Genomic DNA, 26,481 nt, shown 5'->3' on the forward strand with positions numbered 1-26,481 from the left:
CTTCATTCAATCAAATGGTTCAACTTGAACTTGTTTTAAACGCAATTCGATAAATTTTATTTATAATTAAATCATGGTTTCGTTAACATTAATTACAATTATTTAAAAATTAGGCGTGGCTGCTGTTGTTGTTGGTTGTTTTTGTTTTTTTTTTTCGTTTTTCGATTTGTATGATCAAGAGAATGTTTTTAATTGAATGTGAAATTTGCGGTTTTGTTTTTTATTCTGCCGTTTATGAGCCTGCATATGTGCCATGCAAGTGTGTGGGTGCGCATATGAGTACGAGTCTTTGAGTGCAGCTGCGTGTGTGTGAGTTAGCGGTTCGAATCGGATCGGCGTGGCAGTGGCTATATAATTATATATTTTCACCGTTTACGGCTAAAATCCTGGCTTGGCGATTATTCAAAACTGAGAGTTAAAAAGTACAAACTGATGAATGAACTGGCTATCCCGGGCAGAGAGTTAGTTATCAGAGATACAGATACAAAACGGGCGTATCACACAAAAAAGCGTTCGAACAAAGTCATAAACACATGTCATAATATGGTAGGTGCATGAAACACGAAGATATCACAAACAATTTGCTATCAATATAATTTAAAAGGATAATCACAATTGGTTCTGAACCAAGCAACTGCAATCATCGATTCTACAACCGAGAATTTGTTGGAAATGCTCCTTCCTCCGCTCTCCCTTCTATATCCTAAGCTATATCCTGCCACCGGCCACGCCCCCGCGAATCCGCCCAACGCCACACACTCCTCCACAGTCCGCCGTCTAGGTCTTCTGCTTGCCCTGCTTGCAGAACTCCTTGTAGGCGCGCTCGGTCTCCTCGTCCATCTCGGCGTCCATTTCCAGCTCGCCGCCATCGCCATCGAAGTCGTCGGCATCGCTGCCCTCGCCGTCCTCGGTGGCCAGGAAGTCGGTCTCCTCGGCGGTCAGTTCGCGGCCATCGGGCCCGTAGAACACTGGCTCATCGCTCAGCCGCGGCGGTTCGGCCACAGTATCCTCATCGCCGCCCAAAGCGTTCGACACCTTGCGGCCCCAGTTGTTCTGCTGCAGGGCAATCACACTGGCCGCCATGGCGTACTTGCCCGGCGACTTCAGCTCGATCGCCTGCAGGGCCGTGATGATCTCCAGCATGTCCTTGGGGCAGTCGGCCGACAGATCGTAGCCGGCCAGCTTGAGGGTCTGGCACAGGCAGCGCACGTTCTCGTTGCTCTCGCTGGCCAGCAGCTTGCTCAGCGAATAAACGATATTCACGGCGATCAACTGGATGCGCGAATCGTCGTCGCCGCGCAACTGCATGTAGAGCTCGGCCAGGAAGAGCGCCGTCTCGCGGACCTTCTGCTGCTCATTCGAGCGCATATACTTGGTCACCTCCTCCTGGTGGTAGTCCAGCTTGCACTTGAGCAGCGTGTGGAACAGCGAGTCCGGCTTCGGGTTGAGCATGTGCAGCAGGTTGTACAGCTTGGCGCCCATGTACCGGAAGTTCGGCTGCTCGATCGACTTCTCGAAAATGTCCTCCATGGCGATGGAGAGCACGAACTGGTTGTTCTCCATGCCGTCGAAAATGGTCAGGAAGCGTGATGCAATCGTATCAAATTGGCCCGGATTCTGCAAGGAAATGGGGTTGAGAGGAAGTATAAAGGGTATTATAAGGTCATCGTAATCAGTATAGGTAAGGAAAATGTGGTAAATTTAAAGCCCCCAGCACTTGACAAAGTATTCTGGCATTTAAGAAAGGTTTACTATTATATTTTCACGAATTTCTTGTATTTCAACTTGAGTTTGTACTAGTTATTTATTTAATTCAAAAGAGTTTTGGTACAGTTAGAAGAAGAAAAGAAGTATTTAAATAGTTTTTTCTATAAGTATTGACTAGAGCCCTGCTCTCAATTTTGTTTTATCATGATTTGCCATGAAAATTCTAATTTGTTTAATTCAATTCTATGTGAAATAAATTGAATGTTTTTCTAATTTATTTCGAATTGAACGAATGAATGAATAATTTTCATGAATTTTTTGAATTTGCCAGATTTTTTTGTGCTTTCTTTTGAGAACAAAAAGTGGAAAATTTTTAACAAATCTATGTTAACTGCTTAGAATATAAAATTCATGCAAATTTAATCACAAAATTATGGCCCTTTCTTCTTCTAAGAAATTGTCGTTTGAATTATTTCGGAATTCATGCCATTCTATTAAACTCAAAATTCTAATTAATTCATTCATATAAAACAAAAAATTCAAAATAATTCATTGAATCTATTCAAGCAGGGCTATAATAAGAATTAACCCCTCATAAAAGTAATAATTCAAATTTTTAAATGAAAAATATTATAGAAACATTCCCCTGAGACATTTAACCGTATAGAATATTGCATCAAATAAATATTCCTCACCTGGTTAAGGCAATGTATGACTGTATCGAGATACTCCAGTGCAATGGTGGCCATGTCCGGCTGCGAAGAGTTCGAGGACGACGAGGAGGCCGCCGCGGACGAAGTGGATGGCTGCTGCTGTTGGTTCTGATTCTGGAAATACTGCTGCTGCTGGTGGTTGTGCTGCTGCTGCTGGTGGTGCGCCTGCTGGTGGTGCGGCTGTGTCTGCTGTGCGATTTGTTGGAATGAGTTATTCAAGTGGGTATGCCGTTGGAACTTGGCGTGTTGGTTGTGTGGCTGATGCTGCTGCTGGTGGTGTTGTTGTTGTTGGTGGTGGTGGTGTGTGTTCTGTGGGTGTACCTGCTGCTGCTGCTGCTGCTGATAGTAGTTGCCAGCCGAGCCCTGCTGGCTGTTCAAGTGCAGCCGATTCTGCACGGAATTCGTTAGCTTCTGCATATCGTTGTTGAACTTCTGCTGATGGTTGTGGTGATGGTTGTAGTGCGGCTGCTGGTGGTGCTGCTGCTGATGGTGGTGCTTGTAGCCGTTCACATACCGCTGCTGCTGCTGCTGCCCGTAGGGAGCTCCAGCTCCTCCGGAGCCACCCGATCCACCAGCCTGCTGGTACTGCTGATGGCGCGACTGCTGCTGCTGCGGCGGAGCAGCCGCCCGCGGGATGAAGATGGTGGCGGCGGCCGACAGCTTGGACAAATCAGACAAAGTTTGCGCCTGCACCGGCAGCTGCTGCTGCTGCTGGTAGCCACCACCCACCTGGCCGTAGCCCTGGGCACCGGCATAATCCCCAAATAGGTGGGCCTGCTGCTCCAGGCCCGGCATGGCCACTCCGCCGGCTCCTCCGGCATTTGGCCGGCGCAGCTGCTCATACTGGTCGTCGGGCTGGAAGGGGGCGCGGCATGACATTGCGTTGGCGGCGGCGTTGGACTCGAAAACTGCAAAGCACAAAGAAAGGGAGGGGGTGATGAGGGGTAGGGGGATTATTAGGGGAAAATCTCGCACATTCGCCTTTGAAATCCAGCGTGGTTACGTCTGCGAGCGTCGGGGACGCCAATTCCGTCAGGGTCGCGGACATTTTGTTTTCCCCTTTCTTTTTTTTCTCGCTCTCCTCTTCTTCTTTCGCCTCTCAACCGGGGCGTCAAGTTAACTGAATTTGTTTTTTCAAACTGCCTCGAATTCGCAATGCAATGCCTACCTTAATTCTGTCAAAGTTGAACGTATACGTCGCCGATTTCCTTTTGTCGCTTCGTTTTGCTGCGTCGTCACTTTCTCGTCTGCGTCTCTGCTGCTGCTGCGCTGCTCCGATTTTGCTGGCTGATTTGAGGGGGGGAATTGCACGTTTTACTGGCCGTCGGAGATGGAAAATCAAGGGGGAGGTTGGGTCGGGGGCGAGCCGCTGACCGCCGATAAGGAGTGGGACTAGCTACGCACCTTTTATTCGCGCTGCGGCTGTTTTTTACAATTAGTTATTTCGATTATTTCGCTTTTCACCGTCGGTGTGGTCGCAAGTGGCTAGCGGAAAATTACCTGGGCGAGAATACCTTTGTTGTCTTCAGCGGCAGGGCTGCACGGGATCAATCAGTATATCGATATTTTTCCAAGTCACTTCTTGGAGTGAGTGATGAAGTAACGGCATGTTTACACTATCTGGCAAACTATCGATAATATCGATGGCTTGAACCGTTAATGTTTTAAATACTATCGCGAACAAAAACCATGGTTCTTAATTTACTCGTAAAATATTAACAAATACTACAAATTTTGGAAATATTTTTAATAGTGGTATTTTTAGAAAAATAAATTACACACATGAAATCACATAAAAGTAACTGTTTTTTTTTGCGGCTTTCGCAGCTTTGTAATCATGGCCCCAAAATACTTGGATTCTGAAAATTTGAAAATTACGAGAGGCAGAGGACTTACTGAGAAAATACTGCAACTTATAAAAAATAAATATTTCTAGACCTTTAGCGCCCCATTTAAATAATATCCCTGCTTAATCGGGAATGAGCAAAACCAATTTTATCGCTTAGTGCCTCGTTTCATTTCAGTTCATTTTAGTCAAAGCCGCAATTCAGTCAGATTCAAACCGCGGTGAGGAAAGAATATCCGGACGATACGATGAAAAGCCTTATCAAGTGCTCTTTGGCTTTCTGCTGCCTTTGCCTGGCACTGATCGATCCGGCGGAATCCGAATTACCGCCCAACAGATTTAACATTAGCTTCGCCCAGCTGGATTCCTGTGAAAGCTACTCGGTTCCAAATACAGGATATGGCTACCGGAAATTCTACGTGCTCCACGAGCTGAACAACAACAACCAAAGGGAAGGGGAGCGGCTGCACTTGAAATTTTACGTCCTGACCTCCATGGATGCACACATCCTGCTCTCGGTGACGAGTCATCCGCGTATAAATGATCGCGTTTACGAGATCGGTAGGTTATTTAAATAATTTACTATAGAGAGATCCCTTAGGAGTTTATAAAATTCGTTAAAAAAAATATTTATCTGAGTCAAAACTAAGCATAAAAAAATTAAATAGAGGTCGGTTTATTTAAAGATAAAAGAGACTTATCTTTTTATTTGAATATTAATTAAAAAACATACGAGATATACATACGTATAGGAAATTCTAAATTTCATATAAATAAATAAATGTTGTGCCTTTGAAAATATTTTTAATCTCTTTAGGGATATTCCCAATTCTACAATTATAAAAATGTAATTATCAACAAAAAGAGAATCATTTAAAGACATGTAGAATATATTAAATATTTCCAAGGCCGCCAAATCGATTTCATAGACCTTCAATTGAATGCCTATTTATGACACCCTTGCATAATATTTTTATACGATATCTTCATTCCGCTTCCAGTGATAGGCGCCGGCGGAAATACGTTTTCCGCAATCCGTACCTCCATGGGAGTGAGACGAGTGGCGACGAGTCAAGAAGCGCACTTGGTTTCACTGTACGAGCCAACGCCAATTGAGATTGTCCAGACACAGAGTGAGCTTCCTGCCCAGCGGGCTTCCCATCTTATCTGGAATTCCCTGCCCTTCAACGCCCAATATAATTCACAGATGGCGAGTTGTTTGTTTACATACCCGGCTTCAAGCAGGAGCCTCTGATGCAGTTCATCGACGAGGCGCCACTGACCGTCAACTATCTGAGTTTCAGCTCCTTTGGTTCTAATACAGCGCGGTGGTTCTACGACTGCGGCTTCGATGGTTATGGTGAGGACAGACCTTTATTACATAAAATACGAAGTGCCACGAAAATCTCTAGAGGGTGTTATTACTAAACATTAAATTATATGACCAAACTGTTTTCCTAACACTAGAATCTATATGAATTAATTGTATCGGCTATAACGTAATATGATAAATAGACATCGGATTTTAGGTGAAATGTTTTTTTTTATATGGTTTAAAGCCACATTTGATTGGCTAAAATTTTTTTACGAAAACCTCAATGAAGTTTGGCCTAAATATAATTATAACTTAATAAATAAAATTTGTAACTAATCAAATGTGGCATTAAATCGTATTTAAAAAAAAACGATTTCACCTAAAATCCGATGACTAATGATAAATCAGTAAAAAAAAACTGTAATAGTAACGGAAATATATAAACTTGAAAATGTAATCAAAAATTTTGAACATCTGCATTTCTGTTTTACCAACAATTATTTATTATTTAAATCTCTTGAGGAATTGAAACGATTTAACAATTTCAAATTTCAGACAAGGAAATAGACCCAGAGGTGCACGAAGTAACTGCAGCTGAAAAACTCCTGAACCGATTGAACTTCCTGGCGGAGAATGCCACCGTGCCGGCAAATCTGAGCTCCATATTGTTTCACTTCCAAACGCGATCACTTGCCTACGAGCAAACCAATTCCCTGCTGCAGACCCGCATGCACATGATGATGGTAATGAAGGATAGACCTTGAAAAATATAAATTTAAAATAATATCTAAATCCTTTCCAGCACTGGCAGGACAATCGCCTTGGCTGGAATCCCCAGGAATTCGGTGGTCTAAAGTCCTTCGAACATCGTGATCTGCGCATATGGACACCGCACTTGAACGTGCTCAACGGTGCCCTGCAGTCCATGGGTGAGGTCCTGCGATCCTACGAGCTGAGGATCTTCGCCAACGGCAGCATCACCCTGTACGCCAACAACCTGCAGCTGACCAGTTGGTGTGTGGACAGTGCCCGAAACTGGCCAAACGAGCGGGTTACCTGCGACATCGAACTGGGCCTGATCACCCAGGAGGGGCAGGAGAACTTGGCGCTAATCTACGATGCCAAACGCAGGCCTATTGCGCCCAATGAGCACGTGAACATGCCGTCTGGCTGGTCATTCTCCGAGGTGTCCGTGGTCCAGGTGGACAGCGATTCGGCGAGGCGGTACAACCCCAAAGGAGTGCTGCAGAAAATGGCGGGGGATGTGGCCATCGAGTTTACACTGCAGAGGAACCGCAGCTTCTACATGGTCGTCTTCTATTTGCCACTGATTGGTAATATTTATATTTATATGATTAGGTTTTTGTATCATTTTTTAAATCATAGGTATATCCTTATATTTTCAGCCTGCCAGATGTTCTTGATAATGTCCTTTGTGCTCCGTTCTACTCGCAGAAGTGCCCTCATTCTTATCGCATTGCTGATAACTGCCTGGGGATTAATGTATATGACGCGCCATGCCTCCCCGCATTATGTGCCGCCCCTAAGTAAGATCAAAATCTGTTTATCATATCATATATTCATATTATTATAATAAGTTTTGAGTTCTCTTTTAAATTAATATTTTAACAATTATTTATGACGAACTATCTTCTATATTAATATTTTATTAGTGACTGCATATAAAGCTGTAATGATGGTCACCACCTATTGCTACATTCTGCACATTTGCATTATATGGCTGGAATTGTACCCACCGAGGTCAAAGGCACCCGACTTTTTGGTGGCCCTAATAAACTCCAATGCGCTGCGCTGCATTCTGGGCCTGCGATTTGCGGATGTAAGTTATTAATTACTTATTAAAAACTTAAAATTATTAAAAACTTCGGCTTGCAGTCCAACGACTATTGCGACATTCAGGAAAATCCCTGGCGTCATCTGGCCAAAATCCTAAACAACCTGAGCTCCCTTTTAGTCATCTTTACCTTCGCCCTCGTGGATGTTACAAGTGGTGTTTGAAAAACTGAATTTTTCTTTATTTGTGCCTTTGAGAGAATATGAATGGTTTCTTAAATAAATAAGAAGTAAACAGAGAAGATAGTGGAGATATTGCGACTACAGGTTTGGAAAAGAGAAGGGAAAACGTGCCTCGGCTGCTGCCAGTCCTCGCAGGTAACTGCTCCATCAGCTCCATCTCCGATTTGGGACTCGATTTGGATTTGGAGTAAGCATGGATTTGGTATCAGAGCTTAGTGGTAGCCGTAGCCGTGACCATCGTAGCCGCCCAAGGAGATGGCCGGAGCAGCGTAGGACTTCAGAAGAGTAGGAGCTGCGTAGCTGATGGCTGGAGCCGCGTAGGACTTGACCACCGTGGGAGCAGCGTAGCTGATGGCGGGAGCAGCATGGGCATAGCTGATGGCCGGAGCTGCGTAGGATTTGATCACGGGAGCTGGAGCGGCATAGGCGATGGCCGGAGCGGCGTACGACTTGACAATGGGCGTGGCATGGGAAACAACCTGTGTAGGATTGGTTTTACGTTTTTTATCTAATTATTAGAAAAAGGTTCTCTAACTTACCGAGCTGAAGTGCGAGTAGCTGGTGGCCGGAGCAGCCACCTTCACCGCCACAGGAGCAGCATAGGACTTGACCACCGTGGGAGCGGCGTAGCTGATGGCCGGAGCAGCATGGGCATAACTGATGGCCGGAGCAGCGTAGGACTTGATCACTGGAGCCGGAGCAGCATAGGTGATGGCGGGAGCGGCATACGACTTGATCACTGGAGCTGCAGCCGCATAGGTGATGGCGGGAGCAGCATGTGCGTAGCTGTAGTCCGGTGCCGAATGTCCATAGTCAAGGAGTCCAGGAGCAGCATTGGCGGCAGCCAGCAAAGTGGTGAGGATCTGGTGAGAAAATCGGGGTTACAAATATAACTAAATGCTAAAAAAATTAAAGTATATAAAACTAGGTCTTAACTACATTTTCCAAAGTTTTATATTACACAAAATGGAATTAATTGAGAATCAGTAAACTAAAGTAATATTCCGTTGATCCTTGACTGTACTTTGTTTTAAAACGGATTACAACATGATTATTGATTAATTTTTCCTCAGCAAATTTAATTACCAACTAAAGTTCTAATGCAATATCACTATCCTGAAAGGAATTGTGACTACCAAAAATCTAGGCAAAATATGATAGAAAACCACACTTTTGAATCTGGATCTATTAAAAAGATTGTCCGAGTTAGTCAGTCGTATACCGTTAACCAACTAAATTAATAATAATAAATAAATAATAATTACAAATATGCGTTATCTGATGATCCTGATCCGATCCTTTGCACTCACCAAAAGTTTCAGCAAATTTAATTACCAACTAAAGTTCTAATGCAATATCACTATCCTCAAAAGAATTGTGACAACTAAAGATCCAAAACCACACTTTTTAATCTGAATCTTAACTAGATTGTTCGAGTTAGGCAGTCCTATATGCTTTATCTGATTATCCTAATCCGATCCTTTGCACTCACCAAAAGTTTCATGCTAGCGCTGGAGTACGAATCACTTGGCTTGGAGGGAGAATTGCAACTGTAAGTGGATTGCGTGCATTGCGTTACTTTTATACTGCTCGCCGGCAGACCAAGACCACGCATTCGTACTCTCGATCTCAAACGGACAGTGGACAGGTGGACGAGCGGACAGATCTTGACTACACCCAAAAAAAAGTAGTCATCAATATGCCCCTATTTAGGTGTCAATGTGACACTATTGAGTGGAAAAAAATCTTTGATCCGAACGTCATTAAATTGACCCTATTCTGGTGTCACTTTAATACTTTCGAAAATATTAATTTGACCCTTTTTGGTGTCAAAGAGCCACTAGCTTGTGTCATTTTCTTAGTATTAAATAAAATTTGACATTTGCTTGAAAGCTCCTGTAACCATTCTGCCATGGCAAAAATTAATATGGGCATGGCTCAGGGGCCAAGGCGCTAGGTTCTGATATTATTTTGTGCTCGGGGGAACGAGGTTCGAATCCCGCTCGCAACACCATTATTTTTTTTTTTTTTTATCAGTAATTTAACACAACTTAACATTTTTGTTCTTAAAATGATATTTTTGCATTTTAAAAACTTTTTACCTACTCTGATTTATCTGGGTTTCGAACCGGGGACCTCTCGCATCAGAGGCAGACGCCTTACCAACTGGGCCATCGAACCATTTTGCGCGCGAGCGAACTCTTGACAAGTATAAACAAAATCGATACTCGAGTAAAACATCGCCGAACTTCGAACTTCGAAAATCAAAAATGATAATTATTGGGATCGATGTGAACCTAGTTTTATCAAAATGACACTATTTAGTATCAAATACGATTTTTCTGTAAACGCGGTGTACTTTTGACACTCATTTGGGAGCAAATTGACCCCAAAAATTTGATCCTAGGGGCAGTGTCATTTTAACCCACAGTTATTAAATTGACACTCAGGATTTTTTTTTTGGGTGTAGATTTCGATCTGAGCTTCGCTGCGGACGGACGGACAAACAGTCAGCAGTTAAGAGTCAACAAAGCGGGCCAAGCAGCACCAATTTGTGAAGTATGTATCGCGGCTGAAGTGAAACTGCAATTCTCGTAGACGCAACTTGGAGAGCCCCCCAAAAGCGGATGACGCAACCTCAACTGGTGGTTAGGAGCGAGGAGCTAGGAGCTGGGAGTTGGGAGCTCCGATCTGAAGGCAGACCACTTGCCCGCTAAGGAGTCGCAGGAAAGGCGGCATTTCCACTGGGGGTGCCTCCACATTGTGCCTCGAATTGGGAAAGCGCGCGCTAATTGAAATCGCTGATTAGCCGGCCAGTTTTGGACAGCTCCACTCACCACGCCCATCGCAAACATCCAGCCTTGCCACCAAACAACTTAATTAGCCAACGGAGAATGCCGTCTAATTGCTTTCGATGCTTTGTATTTCGTGTATTCTCGAAACAATTCTCGGTGTCGCTGGGAAATTCTCCCCAAATTGCATAATGAACGCTTGCCAAATCGGCGAACGCCAAACGCCAAACTAAAATCAAACAATCCCCAGGCTGGTCGAAATATCTAGGCGAGCTTCATATTTATCTTTATCGTGCCTCGAATGCCGCTGCGTGCCACATTTGACCATATTGGATGGGCGATTTCAGCCGCAGCCACGCCGTCTCGTCTCGAGGACACTTGTGCGTAGAGAGGGGGATCGATTGGATCGAATAGAGGCCCAGTTCCCCAGTTCCAGCTCTACATCGATCCCCTTCTCCATCTGAAATCTGAAATCGCCGGTTGAGCATCTGGCAGCTCGTGGGATTTTTTTTATTGCCGCCTTGATCAACCCCATGGGGTGGGTGGGGGTACAAAGCTATGGCAAGGCAGCAGTGGCCTTGTATAATCAAAAAATTAATAATTCTACAAATCTCTTAGATTATCACTGAGCTTACAGCGTTTTTATCTCAAATCAAAGATGGCGTGAGTTATTGAATTGTTAAATAAATTTAAGATCAAAATAAAACATAAATTTGTCGTCACTTTTAGATCATTCAAATGGATAATATTGTAATAAATAAGATTCTGTAAAATAATATAATTTTTATGACAATTTACATAGTTTAAATATTCACGCACAAGTTAAGTTAAGTAAGTTTATCAGAATGTTGGTTGAAAGGACCTAATTGGTAAAGAATATATGTAGGTTATTTTTGAAATTCTTGTACGAAAAAATACATATAGTTTATAAAAAGTTGCCCCATTTAATATGTTAAATGAAATACTTTCGTATCTATAAAAATACATGGCATTGATAATGTTGATTAAATTATTTAACAACTTTGATGAGACCTGAAAGCAATATATGGAAACCAAGGAAAATATTAATTTTCTTTATGGCACCAAAAGTCAGCATAAGTTAAGTTACGAAGTTGCAGATTGGCGCATGCAACTTGAAGCATTTTAACGGAGTTTCCTCTTAACAGGCCTCAAAAACAACACAACACCAGCAACAACAACAACATCTCGAAAATACTTAGCACAAAAAGAGAAAAAGACAGCACGAGATGGCAGGAAAGAGACAGAGAGTCACCTGCAGGGAACGTAACTGTTATAAGTTTTATTTTAAAAATCACACTTTAACAGTTATTTTCTGATTTGTAAAGTAAAACTCAAAGAATAACTGTTATTTTTTGAGTTTTATAATAAAAGTTGACAAATAACAGTTATTCGTCGTGATCAAAATAAAACTCAAACTTGATTTATGGCGATTTTGTGGGTAAACAAAATTTTAAAAAAATATAGGTATAAAATATGCGCGGTTGCCTTTTTTAACAAATTTTTAGTAAGTTATAAAAAGCACGGGTATTATGTTTTTTTTAATTATTTCATTTTTTCAAAAATGTCAAGGGAATAACTGTTATTCATAAAAATCAAAAAATAACAGTTATTTTTTGAGTTTTATTATAAAAATCAAAAAATAAAAATCATTACGGATTTGTAAACTACAAAGGCTAATAAAAATTGTGGTGTATTTAAAAAATTATTAGGACCCTTCTAAGTGCGTGATTTTTTTGTATGAAAAATTTACAATAACAGTTATTTTTGTTCCCTGGTCACCTGCGATCGGAGTTCATGCATAAATCATGCCAGTGGAATGTGATTTATGTGAAATCTATTAGCAAATATTAAGTCAATAGCAGCAATTGTTGCCAGTGGTCGGCGACTGCCAAACAAGTGTTCCATGTCCAATTCGATGCGGACAGATGCGGACAGATCGATGTGGTTGGTGTGGTGTCGCCTCGCTTTATAAATAAAAGATTTCCCAGCCACTGCCCCACATTTTGGCCAGGTGGAAAGCAATTTTCCAGCAATCGATCGGGCCAGAAGGGTGGCAAACTCGAATGCCAAATTGCCACACACTTAATGCCGATTTAAGGCGCTCGGCACTCGGCGATCCGATCCCCTCTTTTTATTTATTTGGCTTCGAGTTCGAGAGCCAAGTCTTTAGCCGCTTTTGGCGATCGGGCGGCGTGCGCTCCAAAATGGGTGCAAAATGCCGCGGATTTTGGATGACGGGCCTAATTAGCCACTGGTCACAGAATGGATGAGAATTCGAGCCGATTGCCCAATGGCCCGCAAGCGCTGAATTCTTCGCGGCGCACGCTGCGTATGCGTTATTTCATCCATTCAATTAATTAACGCCACTGCATTTGACTTGCAAATGCTTCGCGGAACGGAACGGCCAAGAAAAACATTGCAAAATGGAAAACGCTGCTTAATTAAATCAGAAACAAACGACAAAACCAAGCAGCCTGAAAAAAGACCAAAATAAAACCGCGTGGCATTTATGACGCTTTGCCTGAATTAATGAATGAATCGTGGTGGACATGGAAATGGACTTGGATTTCGGATTTGGGAGCTGACAAACTTCAAGCCTCGCTTTTGACGTGACTGGGAATTTTTGAAATGCACAGAGAAGATTTTTATCCTTTTAGGATAACATTTTTCACGTAAATATATTGTACTTTTAAAGATGGGTAGGTATTGTCAGATTTAAAAGACAAGCCTATGATTAAAAATAAAAATGTATTACAATAAAATTACAACCTTATAATTATGAATTATGAATGCGTTTTAATATATTATTCTTAAGCCTTATTATTCTTAATCACAAAATTGCAACAAAAAATCCTTCCTGATACATTTTTCTTTCTGTATCTCGAAGCCATTTTGCATTTGGCAATCCCAACTAAAAGCGGACCAATGACAGTTTCCACTCCATGAATTGCTGGCGATTTTCTCGCCTTGTTGTTTGTTTTTCGTCAACAGGATTTCGTGGTAAGTGTCTTATTTATGGGATGACTGCAGCGAGGTGGTCGGTTGTGAAACGGTTTCTGCCTTGGTAATGGTCAAGATGAAGTGAAATGGTTAAGTGCTGATGTATGCAGTTCCAAAATAATTATATAATTAAATGGTTTCTTTTAATATCCTTACAAATGTGTAAATTTAATAAATAATTTATATTCATGATTAATTCTTATGTTTTTCGGTTTAAGTTTAAACTGGTTTGCTTTAAGCTTTAACTTAAATCTAGCTTTTTTGGTTAAGTGGCGCCATCTGACAGATATTCTGAAAACATTTCAAAGCCAACAGATGGCGTAAAACATAAATGTATGTAATTATCATGTAAAAAAGTTAATAATTTGAAAAAAATTGAAAATAAATACATTAGTGCTTAATAGTGTTAAAAGAGATAAAGTACAAAATGAAAACATTTGTAAATATTTATTATCGATTAGCAAGCTTGAAATAGTTAACACAACGCCTTAAATTACCATACATGTTTAAAAGTTAAAAAGGATAATAGATCTATTTTCTTTACAAATTTTGATAGTTCAAACAATAACAGAAATTTATATTACTTTACTAAATATAACAGCTAGAGTAAAGTTAAAGAATGGATATCTAATTTTTCTTGATTAAAAAAGACGACAATGAACCTTTTTTTCCAACCATGAACATGGGAAGTCTTTAAAATTAAATAATTAATTTTAATCTCTCTCTCATTCAACTGTTCCATCTTTTATCGATTGCCCTTCGCAGCATTTCCACAGAAAAAGCTGCCACAAGAGACTCGAATAAATTTAGATCAAAGTCACTGAAGTTAATGACGTATGTATGCACAACACAGCTTTGGGGTGTCGACGATTTAAAGGGGTTAAATGGCGGTCACCGGTTTGCTCCCCTGGGAATTCAACAGGGTAACAAGTGGGAGGGTTAAATGGATGGACTTCGCTGAGCACTGACCTTAAAATCCAATTTTAAACACGTTTTCTGAAGAATCGCCCCCTTTTCAGTTTTTGCATATCAAGGGATTGGTGAGAAATTAAGTAAAACACAAATAAAGCTGAGATTAAATAGGGTCAAAAGAAGTGCAAGATCTAATAAAAACTTTTAGGCCCAGATTATTAACTGCTTAATTACTCACCATCCACTGCATTTGTGTGACTGCACACTCGAGATTGTTTTTTTTTTATTTGTGCGTTTGTCAAGTGCAGTTTGAAATTCAAGTTGCCTAATAACTTAAAACCCCAAGCAGCTTTAATGGCCATAATTCGTCTTGGCCCCAGTAGAAGTAGAAGAGCCCAAAGGCAAAAGCCAAAAGGAGTGTCTTAGTGGTGTTGCCATTGCATTTGTTGTTATTGTGGTGTTAATGTTGTTGTTGTAGCACCACTATTGACATTATTGATGGAAATTCTTTTGTGTTTTACAAAAAAAAAGAAGAATGAAGAAAGTAAAACTTACCGCGTAGAATGACGAATTAGTAATGCTCTGAAACTAATAAAATATAAGAAATATTTTTGTTTAAAGGGTTTCAAATTATTATTAAAGAAAGGATTTTAATTTAAGATTTTTAAAACTATGTAAATTACTTTCTTCTCTTTAAAATGCTTAGTTCCATAACAATTCCAAGCTGTGTTTGAAGTCTAAAATACTTTCTTTTTGTGGTATTTAGAATACCTTCTGGTAGGAAGAAGCGACGCGCGCTGTTTACTCTTTCTTAGCAGCAAATGAAAGCCCATCGTAGACGTCGCTTATGTGGACAGGTGCAGTGCCCAGGTAAATTCAGGTGTGTGCGTGTGTTTGCCTCCGTTTTCATTTGCCGTCCGTCTGTTTCTCGAATGCAGCCCATACCAATAGTATAACCAATACCAATACCCATAACCAGGCCCAAACCCAGAACCATGGCATATCCATATCCCCCGACTTCTGGGCCCAAACGAACAGTTATGCAAATCGAGAAGAGGCGCACCACCTCCCCCTCCTCCTCTTCTTCCTTTGTATTCTCCCACTCGAGAGCTTTACTTTTTTTTTCTTTTGTTTTTCTGTGTATTTAGCGCCTAATACCCAAGTTTATGTCGCTTAATTATAGACCTTAAGCAGCCGCCGCGAACCGTTGGTTTAACATGCTAATCGGTAAACTCGGGCGCTTTGCCCCCTTTTCCCATCCTGGCGGCGGTATCGGATGACCTTCTTCTGATCTGAGACGCCACTTGATGATCGAGTAGGGATAGTTTGGAAATTCTAGTAGCTTGGGAGCGGAAATCCGCGATGCGAATGCTTTTGTTAGCCAATTTGGGTAATCGATAGTACGCCTTGATCCCACATCAATCGCCGGCCTTATTAAGCCGATTTGGCCCATTCGGTAGCAAACAGAATGAAACGGAATCAAACGCAGATCTGCTTTTAATAAGACTTAAATAGCTCTCAGCGACCACGATTAATTTGCCATAAATGTTGGGCTTTAATTGGCCAACGAGTGGGAAGCCCAAAGCGTTAACTAAGGAAAGTGTTCGTCAAGAACAGAATTTACTACAGTAAATACACTGACAACAAATGATAAATTAAATATATTTTGCACCAAACCATTTTTTGTAAGGAAGTTTTTGTAAGGAAGAACAGTAATGAAAGAAAAAACCTGGAATACACTAACTTTCTCTTAAATTTAAACAAACTTTTAAATGTATAGATTTCTGAAAGATTTAACCATAAATTCTAGAAAATTATTTGCAGAAGTATTACATTGAAATACACTTTGTCTAAATTATTGTTCGTTTCCCATTTCTTTTCATAAATAAAATCTTTAAATCTATAAATTTTTTTCCAGTGCATTACCACATGAATATGATATAAAATTATTCAGCTGTCACTGGGAGATAAGAGTGAAAACACACTTCCCTGTGCACTTTGCCCTTTACACGAAATTTGAATGGCAAAAGGACTGCATTGAGAAGTGACCGCCCAACAGGTGGGCTTTGTTTCAGTGGGTGGTGCTTCAGCGGCCGCGGGCAATAGTTGTCCTTCACATGCCCTTTACCTATGACATTAAGTGCATGAAATTGAGTGACCGACTTTATTAAACCACTTGGTAAACCTATTTACTGTCCCATCTGATTATTGAGTGCACTCATAATGCATCCAATTTAGCGGGCATTATAATTGCATTTCAATTTAAGTGCAGGAGACCGAGACTGAAATTTCATTGAGTTGCATACCCTTTAGGGAGTTCATAATTACGGGACTTTATTTTAGAACTAAAGCTTACAAAGGCTCAAAAAGAGATTTAAATTCTCCCCACAAAATAGACTATAACTCTAAATTAATTATATGAGAATGAATAATAATTATAATAATAATTTTATTAATTTAGTTCTTTAAAATAAAAATAAAATAAGAGTAAGAATAAAAAAAAAAGGCCTTTAAAGAGTTTTAAAATGTATTTTTAGTTGGTAATTTGGTTTTAAAATAAGCAAGGAAAATATATGGTTTAATAAGACCCATATTTCATATTATTTCTCTTTCACTCAATGGACCGTGAAACTCTATGCTCCTCTCTTCCTAAGGTGTTTAACACCCACAACAAGAGCGATATGGAGAGTGGTGTCGTAGCAGGGAGCTTTTTGTGAGCGACACTGCCCCCACTTGTTGCTCTCTGAGAGTCGTCATTTGAGTGAAAGAGAACAATGACAGAGAGGACAGCACAGTGGTGTGGCATTATAATATACAGGAAAGTGGTCTGTATGTTGGGATACGCGTAGTGTTATTCCCCTTTCATTTGGTCAATCTCCTGTCATCTTTACTGTTAGAAAACTTGTTATTTTATTTTTAAAACAAAAAAAAAGATTTGGTTTACTTTTAATAAATATTGAGTTAATTAAATCGTTTCCTTCAAAGTTGGTTAAAAAAAATGCGTTAAAGAAATATAGTTTTATGTCAGTTATGTCAATTCCTTAGTTCAAAATGTTTATGAATTTTGTCATGTTGTGGACTCCTACTTTATGCTACCTGTACCACTGTGCGTTTGGTGAGAGAGCGAGAGCCCCAACTATTTAAGCCAGTGCGCACCAAAACTCTTGCTCAATCTTTGTTTTCGCAGCGCGGCGGTCGCATCGAACTCGAAAATTAGAAGAAAAGGTGCACGAAGAATTCAATACATTCAACTGAATAGTTTTGAATAATTTCAGTGTTTTTGAATCAGTGATTTTTGGATTTGCATACCGGTTTTTTAAAAACACAGTCACAATACAGTGTTATGTTTAAGCATGTGCTTCAAAGTGCAAACTAAAAGAAAGAAAGAAAATCATGTTAAAAACGCAGTAAAAATATAAAAGGAACAAAAAGTATGAAGTGAATTATGCAAAAAATGATATTTTTCTTATCAGTGGAGAATTTATTTTTAGAAAGCACAAATGAATTTCACTGAATACACTAACAACTTCAAGAAAAGCCCAACTGAAAGCTAAGCATTTATACTTTGATGAAATTGCTGTTTTTTTTCCATCGAAATATTTGTACTGATTATTACGATAACTGCGCTTTAAACTAAAACATAAACAGAAATACGAAACAAGTGTGTGTGCAATTGCAATGAAGAATGTGCTAAGCAAATAAGGCAAATAACAATCATTTAACTGTAACTGGAACTCCACACTGGAAAAAATTTGAACAATCATAAAATTATCAAAACTTAAAGTATATTATTCAATAAATTAGTTAACTGATATAAAGTAACATTTAAAAGATATAAGGGGTAAATTGACTTAGAAAACATTTCAGAACATTTAAGAAATTTAATATACAGATACAATCATATTTCTTCTTGGCTTTTTCTTCTGTGCACTCGTAAGGGAAATACAGATAAAGACAGGTTGATTGACTTGTGCAAAGGGGAATTCGAGACACTTAAGATATTACCAAGTTCAGTGAGCAAACGCCCTAATGTCAAGGTCTTTCGCTTGGGGATCGTATTTTAGCCTAATGGACTTGACCCAAATTGTTGGGGCTCTACGAAATTCGCAGCTTAAGTTACCAAAAACATATTTACTCAATTAGAGTTGAGGCCTTTTGACTCAAGTTGCAACATGTGCTGAAAAAATTGAATTAATTTATCAATCAATAATTTTCCTAATTCTTGATTTCTCTCTCAAAATGTTTAGTAACCCATAAAACTAACAACAATTCTCATAAACAAACAAAATAAAAAGAAAAACGTTAAAAAAACAACACAGTGTAAAAAAGTTTAGCAACCGCGAAAACGACTTACGAATTTTCACAACAACTTGATGTTTTGTAACGGATTTTCGAGAAACTGGTAAAAACTTTATTGTGGATTCTTCTGCTGCTTCTTCTTTGCAACCGCGACAGAAAATTTAGTGGCTCTGCGGATTTTTTGTGAACGCAAAACATTCGAGGTAAGTTGTGCTAATTATTGCTAAGTTTTTTGGTAAGCTATTTTAAGCACAATATCTTAAGCATGAATCACGAAAGAAATCTAAATCGAAGTGTGCCCTTTGATTAATCAGCTATTTGGGATGGCCCACATTTGCTTGAAGCACTGATATAAAAAGAAAATGCAGACAAAAGAACAGTAAACCAATTAAACACTTTATATTTTAAGCTCTATTTATATTTCAAATGGCTAATTGTAATTCAATGTGTATTTGTTTAAAAATATAACTTTAAATACATTGTTGACTTATGTGCTAATATAAGCACTCAATGCTAGCAAGTTGAAGCAACCAGCTTTAAAAATACGGGAAATTGGAGTAGCTGGAGCTAGTTCTGAAACTTATCTTGTTTTAAGGAGATTGTTTTGTCATATTTGTTTCATATAGTTTTTTAAGTGGTATAGAAGACTGAATCTGTCAGCTGTCCATCAATGGATCAGATCGAAACTATACCATTTCGAGTTGAATAAACCCAACCGCAACGCCATCGAAAACGAGAGGTACCGGTATCTGAACTCAATAATCCGACCACTCAGATCTAATGCCGCTGAAATCGCACAAGGCTGTACTTGTATATATATATTTAGCAATATATCTAGCAGGTCCAACACATTCCGACTTCGGTTTCGCTTTCGAAGTCGGCTTAAACTTGGCACCTGTTGCGGTCAGAGCAACACTCGCCTACACTGTCGCACAAAGTTCCGATCGAATATAACCGAATAGAATCGAAAATGGTTTGTGGCCGAAAGTGCTGTTTGTTTTGCCTGTTCATGAGCTGCTGGGCCTTCGTGATGCTGAATCTCCTGGGCATTTTCTTCTATATCCGGTCACTGAATCTGCTGGAATCCCTGCCCCTGCCCCACCACTTCAACAGTCGGAAGGAATTTCAGGAGCAGGCCGACGCGGCCTACCTCGAAGTGTCCATCCGATGCTTTGTGGCCGCCGTCGTCTATCTGGGATTCATAATCATCTCGATAGTGGCCATCCGCCGTGACATCAAGAAGAGGAAGCGGCTCTACAAACGAGGTCCTCTGCGACCCCTTCGCTGATCGTTGTGTTCTGTGTGTTCACTATGATTGGTTACTGAATAAACTATATATTTTCATGGTTCCAATTGCATTTCACCCACTCGACGCGACTGGAGTCCACCCACTTGCTGGTCGAGATCAGCAGAACCAGTTTGTTGACCGCATTCTGCACTCTGCGATTAGCCTTAGCTTCTTTATCGGCGTACCACTTTTCGTCTGTCTGCCCGGCTGTCCACTCTTTATTATGCATTCGTCTCGACCAACCGATTTTTGACAGCGCACGTGACACCTTCTCCGAGGTGTGTTCTCTTTTGGGCATCATAAATTTCCGTGAAATTCTCTTTCCGAAACATGCTAATGGGGTGTGGGGGTTCTGAGTCTTCAGTTCTTGGTTATTCTGGGGGCCCCCACTCTGGGGTTATGTTATTCTTATCGCCACAGCTTTTGTGTCTTACACGAAAACCGTTGTGTAAATTATCGTACACGATTTTCTAGTTGTACATTTGTGTATCTCGCTTGTTATCACCACCAAGTGCAGTCTGCTAAAATGTGGTTCACTGCATTTTGGTAGAATTCGGGTAAACTGATTTGAAGATCTAGCAGTACTTGGAAATATTTACCTATAAACACATAACTTGAAAACCTTAAGAGATCATTTAATATGAAATAGAGTAAAGTTATTTAACACGGATTTAAATTAACTAGATCAAGTAGTCTGTCATCTATCTATTAGATAACTTCCAAAAAATTATTCACTTTTGAAAAAATTGTTTTTAATTTTTTAAGTATTTTTCAAGTGATTTCTTTTGCATGTTGTCTGGTTTGTTCTCAGAATGATAGGCTATATGCAAATTTTTTAGTTTAAAAGTTTTTAAAGTGAATATTTTTGTGTTTTGTGCTTAGAGCGGCCAATACAAATGAATAAAGACTTTTGGCTTAACTCAGCAACATTTGATTTTGAAATCGATTTGAGATTTTTAAGTTCGTCCCTCGATAAAATTTTATATTTTAGTAGACAAACACTTGGCTAAGGAAATCATTGTTTCCCAAGACCACGAAGGTCCAGAAGAGGAATCGCGTGAAGTGACGAGCAAGAACCATGTCCCGATTTTTAGTAACGGCCAAAGAGCGGCTCCAAAGGGGATGTGAGTTATAGATATATAGATTCCAAGTCCTTGGATAAAACCTCCCTGAACTCCCAGTTCGCTTTGGCCAGATGTTGATTCACAACACTGGCCCACAACAAATGGCTGCAAAGAAGCCGCCAGCGCCACCCAAAGTGGTCAAGGCCACTGCGGCGCCGCCTCCGAAATCCTCCAAGCCGCCCAAGTGTCCCGGGGGCGATAAGGATATGAAGCGGAAGCCGGGCTTCTTTGCCAGTGGCGGTCAGCACGCGACGCTCAATGATTGCCCAAAGCCGGAGGGCGACTTCATGAAGGCCTGGTCGGCCAAGAACGGCCGCTACAATCTCATCCTGCTGTCCGGCGTTCTGGCAGCTGGGGGAACCGTGGGTTTTGCTCTTTCTTCAGGTATGAATACAAATAGGCACCAATGTCATATCGAATTAGGTTGATTTCTGATCGGTACTAAAGGGTTATAAAGAGGAATGCTCTGATTTTCTTTCCAATCCATTTAATTTTGTAATTTATCAAAACGCGATTATTTCGATAGTTACGATATATTCGATACTTATATATTGAGTTATCGATCGTTTTATTCTGCGAACTAAACCATGCTCACTCAGGTATCCTATGTCTAAATTGGACCATTCCCGAGTATCCCTACACCGAGGACGAGATGGAGGAGTTCGAGATCGAGGAGCAACGTCGGCGGGAGGAGAAGGAGGCGCGCGAGGAGCGCCACCAGGACGCGGTGGAGGCCAGGGAGCTGGGCGTGCGGCGCCGCAGGGCCAAGGAGGCGATGGAAAGAGAGGTGGACCTGATGCAGCGCGACATGGACGGTGGCATCACCGACGCCGAGTTGGATGAGCTGCAGCGCCTGGCCGCCGAGCGCGAGGCCTTCGAGCTGTGGGAAAAGGACGAACTGAAGCGGCTCGATGAGCAGCAAAAGGAGCGCGAGAAGATCCGCAAGGAGAAGGCCAAGATTCAGGCCGAGAGGGACAAGGAGCGCGAAAAGAAGCGGAAGGAGAAGGAGGCGCAGCTCGAGAAGGAGGAGGCCGAGCGCGAGAAGGCTCGCGAAAAGGCGCGCAAGGAGCGCGAGAAGGCCGAAAAGGAGAAGCAAAAGGAGAAGGAGAAGGCCGAGAAGGAGGCCGAAAAGGCCAGGAAGGCGGCCGGATAATAGATCCTTCTACCCTCAAGTTAAATTTACTTTGCTGGCAGTAACAAAACCATAACAGCTATGAAAATGTTTCAGTGCGGCAAATACAAAAGGACATCCAAGGAATATAGCCCCCTAAACAATGAAAATACTGTTTAATAAATTAACAAAATTGGTTGCTGTTGGCCTGAGAAATTTTAGAATTGTTTTCTGTATCTATAAAATGGGTTTCTTAGGTTCATAATATTATTTAGTTTAAATCTTACGTATCCATTTTTAGCAATATTTGTTTAATCTAAATTATAATATTCTTTGAAAGTACATAAGATTTTTTGGTTTTATAGCAGTACTACTTGTTTTTATGTTATTATTATTACTGGGTTTTTTAGCTGCCTCCCTTGGAAGTACAATATCCGCTAACAATAAACTATCCTAAAGAGGCAATCTAGAGGAAAGGATAGAACTAAAAAGTTTCGTTAACATTTTTAAATGTGTAATTATTTTTCCAATAAAAGCCAGTACCTACATAAAAGTTTTTCCCAATTAAAACCGACCCAAGGCAGAAATGTTTTGATCCGGGGAGCCCATGCCCAGCCCCATATCGATGGTATAGTCTAATTACACATCTCGCTTCTGCCACTTTATTAACTTAACTCACCTCGCCACATGTGGCCATTTCCACTGCAATAAAGTCGGCCGCTCTGTTTCAGCCCAAATGAGGTGATCCAACCGACCACAAAATGCTGGATGGCCCGAAGAGCGATTTCAGAATGTTATGGCCCCCGTCCATTGAACTGCTTGCATTTAGAGTCAGTCAGGCAGTCAGTGAGCTGTTGAGCTGTAGAGGAAATGCCTCATTGCATGTAATCAAGAGCAGCGAAATTGTATCTAGCAGATAGCATAGAACATAGAGCATAGAGCCAGTAGCAGTGCGAATTCAATTGCGGCTTCAATTACGCACCAAAGAGCGATCCACTGTTCGCCTAACAACGACCACTTGTTGTTCGTCCCAATAAAGTAGTGTTCTTTCTGTGATTCGCCCCTCTAATCTATTTAATGAAATTTCGCTACCGATAGCTAGATAGATATGTATATATGTATGTAGTACCCCCGGATCCAGATCCCCAACCTTCGATGTATCTGCATTTGTATCTGCTGTGCTAAGTGTGCCGGCTTGTGCGCACATAATGAATCACAATCGTCGTCAGTTAAGCCCGGCTGATCATTAATCAAATTAGCTGCAGCAACATCAGCAGCAGCAACTACAACAAAACACTTGCTTGTCTGCCACCGAGTTGCAGTTGCATCTTGCAACTACTAGCAACTTGCAATGCGGCACAGTGGGCCAGATTCAGATCGTCAGCGTAATTAACCATTACCATGAGTATGCCGCGATTGTGCCATAAATGAGCAATCGCCGAGAGCCTATCAAATGGAGTAGAACAATCAATTAACTGCAAGGGGCAAGACAAGAATTCTGGTTCAATCGGGTTCAGTGACCTGCAGAAGTGATCTGAAAACAGCGTGTCTCCCATTTAGTCTTTTAAATGGGTTTTCAAATGCGTCATGGGGTTGAAATGTATCCCCTAACATGGTATAAAACTCTTCGATGTTAGATAATGATGCTTAAATTACTAGTGGTTTAATGGGTACTGAAAGATGTACTATCTACTTATCCCAATAAAATAGGGTTGTGAAAACATCTATAGTGAGCACCATCCGTAGTTTTGGCTGTCGGTACTGGCCACTATCGGTTTTATCGATTCTATCGGAAGGTAAAGAAAATAAATAACAAATGGCAAAAACCTAAGGAGAAATTATAAATAAATTTTGTTGAAAGTTTATGCTTGAATAACACTTTTCAGAAAAAGGATATACATTTTACTGCGATTAAAATCATCGATAGTATCGATAGTGCCCCTGATCGTTTTACCAACGTTAGTAATATTTTTAAGAGATAAATTCATACTTGCTTAGATTTAACTTATTCCCATAGTTTTATTTAATAAACTATACAATTATAATTTTATAAACGTTTTCATAGTTTCCAATGAGTTCCGCCCAATTCCCTGCTGACCACTGTACTGTGCCCACACATGGCCAGCCCGCTGAAGCTAGCTAATTTATCACTGGCATTCACGCTTCGGTATTCCCTATTCCACCTATATCCATATCCATATCCATATCAGACCTCGCAGCCCGCCCCATCGTCCATTTCTGACTGCGAGTGACATTATTACTGTCACACTGTGTCGCCCGATGCAGCTCCTCTGCCTTTTATAATGCATTTATGCTGCAATTTGTTTGAATTAGCGGCCCGCGGTGCCCCGACTGGCAGTGGATTGGATTGGAGTGGATGGAACTTATGGGGCTCGGAATGGATGGAACTTGGAGACGAAGCCGGGTGCTGCGGAGGCGGAGTGGCGTGGTGTCACCGGTTTAGTGGTTTATTTGGGGCGTGTATCCATGCATCTATGCCCGTTCCCCAACAAGTATCTTATGCAAGCACAGCTAAGAAAAAAAAGAGAGCGAGAGATTGGTCTAAAGTAAAAGTAGCTGCATTTACCCAGTTGCAACACCGCCAGTTGAAAGCTTCCGGGCAGGGGCGTTGCCCATGGAAATGGGATGCAGCAGCTTAAGTCCAAAGAAATTCCAAACTAACTGGAACACATTGCCATGGAAATCCCCTCGAATTTTCATACAATCTGGTTGGAAACAAAGCATTTATCTTATGTTTATCAAAGCAAATAAGCGTTTACAACTGACTTTATGAGTTTACACAGTTTTCTAGATCGTGTCTTATCGGGCCTTTCATGTAAATATTTGCATCAGTGGCTGGTTTTTGGGTTTGTGATAAGGTTTACACCAGCATTTACAATCTGAAACTACCTTTAATTTATTGTACAAGAGATCGTTTGGTTACTCTATAAAAAGTATATAACGACCATTCATTTTTCAACATGAAAAGAGTTTATTATTTTTGGTTCTTTGCATTCAGTTCTTTGTGAAGGTTTTTCCCCTGGCTCATTTCTCCTAGAAGAGATTTTCAGTTCATTGACTGGCAACTTTCCCCGTCTAAACAAATTGGAACTCTCACTCTTGATAAGAGTTACAGTAATTAAACAAATTGGCCAACAGGCCGCTTTGCTTTTGGGGGCCTTTTGAACAAATCGAATCGCTGGTAATCGAAGCTGTAAAATTGAGAGCCAAGAATTGAGAACCGAGAACGGAGAATGGAGAACGGAGAGCTGCGAGCGTGCCAAGCGGCGTTTTGTATCTGGATTGAGGTCTTGCCACAGTTAGCCGAGCAAAGCGCAGTTATACCAATTCTCCATAGTCGTCTCGGCCACAGTGGGTCAATTCTTCATGCTCCACTCTCTTCGCAATCAATTTGTGCGACTTGTTCTAGGCATTCTTCGTCTTCGCCTTTTGCTGTGCAGTGCACGTACCCTGACTCATTCCTACACTCCTCCTCGCATTTGGTATTCCCATTCGCATACTCATATTCGTAATCATTGTAATGAGCCATTTCATGGGCAGGGTTTTTAATTAATTTTCCATTGACCAAGCCTGACAGCTGAGCCTCAGCTTTCGGAGCACAGAGCTCAGAGCTCAGTTCAAGCCAGCCCAAGAGCATTTCATATTAATTCTCATTTTTTCGGGCTCCATTTCGGGGTTTTCGGATCCGCCTCTTGTGTGTGGCCTCCGGTTTCGTCGGTCTGCTGTCCAAGAAGCTCCAGCTTATTTGTTGTGTGGCCATCGTCAAATTTCGCATTGAAACACGAGACAGTGGAGCCAAAGCCATGGGAATGGTTGGAAAATTCTTGAGATTTCTTTGGGAGAGAAAGAGACTTTTTTACATTGCTTGATAGGGGATTCAAAATATGTACATTTTTTTTTTTGTAGTTTAAATTGACTTTAATTTCACTAACTGATATTATCGGTTTTGTGATAATTCATAAATCTCAAGATTAACAATATTTTAATAATAACACTGTGCAGCATTTTTACTGTTTTTTAAATTTACCTCGACGGATGCTATATTTTTGGATTCGTTACGGATTCCCAAGTTAAACTGCGTTTTCCAAAAAGTTCCCCGACGCAAGGAGTCTAAGCAAAAGGACCTCAAAGTTCGAAAAATGGTGAAATTGGCCAACTTTGCGGAGCTCTCAGAGGCAAATGGATGCATGGTTTGATTCAATGTTAAAGTTTTTTAAAAGATACACCCTTTATCTTTCAAACCCCATACTTAAAATAATTTTAGGATTTTTTTTATGGCAGAAATAAATTCCAGA

General features: G+C 40.8%; 6 protein-coding genes and 1 long non-coding RNA gene across 13 annotated transcripts in view; 4 read left to right on the top strand and 3 right to left on the bottom strand.

Annotated features, from left to right (window-relative positions):
* Positions 1 to 30: 30 nt before the first annotated feature.
* On the bottom strand, positions 31 to 3,965 carry Paip1 (Poly(A) binding protein interacting protein 1). 4 transcript variants are annotated; one of them, XM_017143997.3, is made up of 4 exons: positions 3,825 to 3,965; positions 3,589 to 3,707; positions 2,403 to 3,328; positions 31 to 1,617 (listed from the first exon to the last, which is right to left on the bottom strand). In XM_017143997.3, exons 3-4 carry the CDS (start codon positions 3,297 to 3,299, stop codon positions 778 to 780), a joined length of 1,737 nt encoding a protein of 578 aa, XP_016999486.2. In that variant the 5' UTR covers positions 3,300 to 3,328; positions 3,589 to 3,707; positions 3,825 to 3,965; the 3' UTR covers positions 31 to 777. The 4 variants fall into 4 exon arrangements, with proteins under 4 accessions (XP_016999486.2, XP_070068612.1, XP_070068611.1 ...); XM_070212511.1 differs by lacking the exons at positions 3,589 to 3,707; positions 3,825 to 3,965 and adding an exon at positions 3,396 to 3,554 and having other exon boundaries at positions 2,403 to 2,606; positions 2,742 to 3,328; XM_070212510.1 differs by lacking the exons at positions 3,589 to 3,707; positions 3,825 to 3,965 and adding an exon at positions 3,396 to 3,554 and having other exon boundaries at positions 2,403 to 2,609; positions 2,742 to 3,328.
* Positions 3,966 to 4,446: 481 nt separating this feature from the next.
* NtR (neuronal acetylcholine receptor subunit NtR) lies at positions 4,447 to 7,689 on the top strand. The gene is made up of 8 exons (XM_017143970.3): positions 4,447 to 4,827; positions 5,268 to 5,399; positions 5,474 to 5,626; positions 6,137 to 6,324; positions 6,384 to 6,915; positions 6,988 to 7,128; positions 7,255 to 7,421; positions 7,478 to 7,689. The coding sequence occupies exons 1-8, from the start codon at positions 4,515 to 4,517 to the stop codon at positions 7,598 to 7,600; spliced, it is 1,749 nt and encodes a 582-aa protein (XP_016999459.2). The 5' UTR covers positions 4,447 to 4,514; the 3' UTR covers positions 7,601 to 7,689.
* Positions 7,690 to 7,825: 136 nt separating this feature from the next.
* LOC108058973 (cuticle protein 16.5) lies at positions 7,826 to 8,490 on the bottom strand (the record flags this gene model as incomplete). Its single annotated transcript, XM_044395927.2, has 2 exons — positions 7,826 to 8,097; positions 8,158 to 8,490. Coding segments are annotated over 2 exons (600 nt in total), but the record flags the coding sequence as incomplete, so codon positions are not given.
* A 9,028-nt stretch (positions 8,491 to 17,518) lies between these two features.
* Positions 17,519 to 26,481, top strand: part of a (arc) — a 45,107-nt gene continuing 36,144 nt past the window's right edge. For 3 of the 4 annotated variants that reach the window (XM_017144026.3, XM_070212857.1, XM_070212856.1), the window contains exons 1-2: positions 17,519 to 17,568; positions 18,591 to 18,845. The gene's annotated coding sequence lies outside the window, so the exon portion shown is untranslated. Of the gene's footprint in view, positions 17,775 to 18,590; positions 18,846 to 26,481 lie in introns of all 4 variants that reach the window. The other variant, XM_070212855.1, reaches the window with a different exon arrangement.
* LOC108059017 (ribonuclease kappa-B) lies at positions 19,531 to 19,990 on the top strand. The gene has a single exon (XM_017144034.3). The coding sequence runs from the start codon at positions 19,613 to 19,615 to the stop codon at positions 19,928 to 19,930; it is 318 nt and encodes a 105-aa protein (XP_016999523.2). The 5' UTR covers positions 19,531 to 19,612; the 3' UTR covers positions 19,931 to 19,990.
* gom (gomdanji) lies at positions 20,847 to 22,388 on the top strand. The gene is made up of 3 exons (XM_017144032.3): positions 20,847 to 21,054; positions 21,112 to 21,438; positions 21,654 to 22,388. The coding sequence occupies exons 1-3, from the start codon at positions 21,009 to 21,011 to the stop codon at positions 22,205 to 22,207; spliced, it is 927 nt and encodes a 308-aa protein (XP_016999521.3). The 5' UTR covers positions 20,847 to 21,008; the 3' UTR covers positions 22,208 to 22,388.
* On the bottom strand, positions 24,293 to 25,609 carry LOC138912346 (uncharacterized). Its single transcript, XR_011417877.1, has 2 exons — positions 24,953 to 25,609; positions 24,293 to 24,891 (listed from the first exon to the last, which is right to left on the bottom strand). It is a non-coding gene; the product is annotated as an uncharacterized lncRNA (long non-coding RNA).

This window comes from Drosophila takahashii, chromosome 2R, assembly GCF_030179915.1.
Source record: "Drosophila takahashii strain IR98-3 E-12201 chromosome 2R, DtakHiC1v2, whole genome shotgun sequence".
NCBI classification, from domain to species: Eukaryota; Metazoa; Arthropoda; class Insecta; order Diptera; family Drosophilidae; genus Drosophila; species Drosophila takahashii.

Excerpts from the sequence above, each read along its gene's own strand:
- gom (XM_017144032.3), top strand. The coding sequence starts at position 21,009 with ATGTCCCGATTTTTAGTAACGGCCAAAGAGCGGCTCCAAAGGGGAT. Across the intron at positions 21,055-21,111 it reads AGAGCGGCTCCAAAGGGGAT|TTCGCTTTGGCCAGATGTTG; the intron begins GTGAGTTATAGA and ends CTGAACTCCCAG. Across the intron at positions 21,439-21,653 it reads GGGTTTTGCTCTTTCTTCAG|GTATCCTATGTCTAAATTGG; the intron begins GTATGAATACAA and ends ATGCTCACTCAG.
- Paip1 (XM_017143996.3), bottom strand. The coding sequence starts at position 3,468 with ATGTCCGCGACCCTGACGGAATTGGCGTCCCCGACGCTCGCAGACGTA. Across the intron at positions 3,329-3,395 it reads GCTGGATTTCAAAGGCGAAT|TTTTCGAGTCCAACGCCGCC; the intron begins GTGCGAGATTTT and ends TGTGCTTTGCAG. Across the intron at positions 1,618-2,402 it reads TCATACATTGCCTTAACCAG|AATCCGGGCCAATTTGATAC; the intron begins GTGAGGAATATT and ends ATTTCCTTGCAG.
- NtR (XM_017143970.3), top strand. The coding sequence starts at position 4,515 with ATGAAAAGCCTTATCAAGTGCTCTTTGGCTTTCTGCTGCCTTTGCCTG. Across the intron at positions 4,828-5,267 it reads TGATCGCGTTTACGAGATCG|TGATAGGCGCCGGCGGAAAT; the intron begins GTAGGTTATTTA and ends TTCCGCTTCCAG. Across the intron at positions 6,325-6,383 it reads CCCGCATGCACATGATGATG|CACTGGCAGGACAATCGCCT; the intron begins GTAATGAAGGAT and ends AATCCTTTCCAG.
- LOC108059017 (XM_017144034.3), top strand. The coding sequence starts at position 19,613 with ATGGTTTGTGGCCGAAAGTGCTGTTTGTTTTGCCTGTTCATGAGCTGC.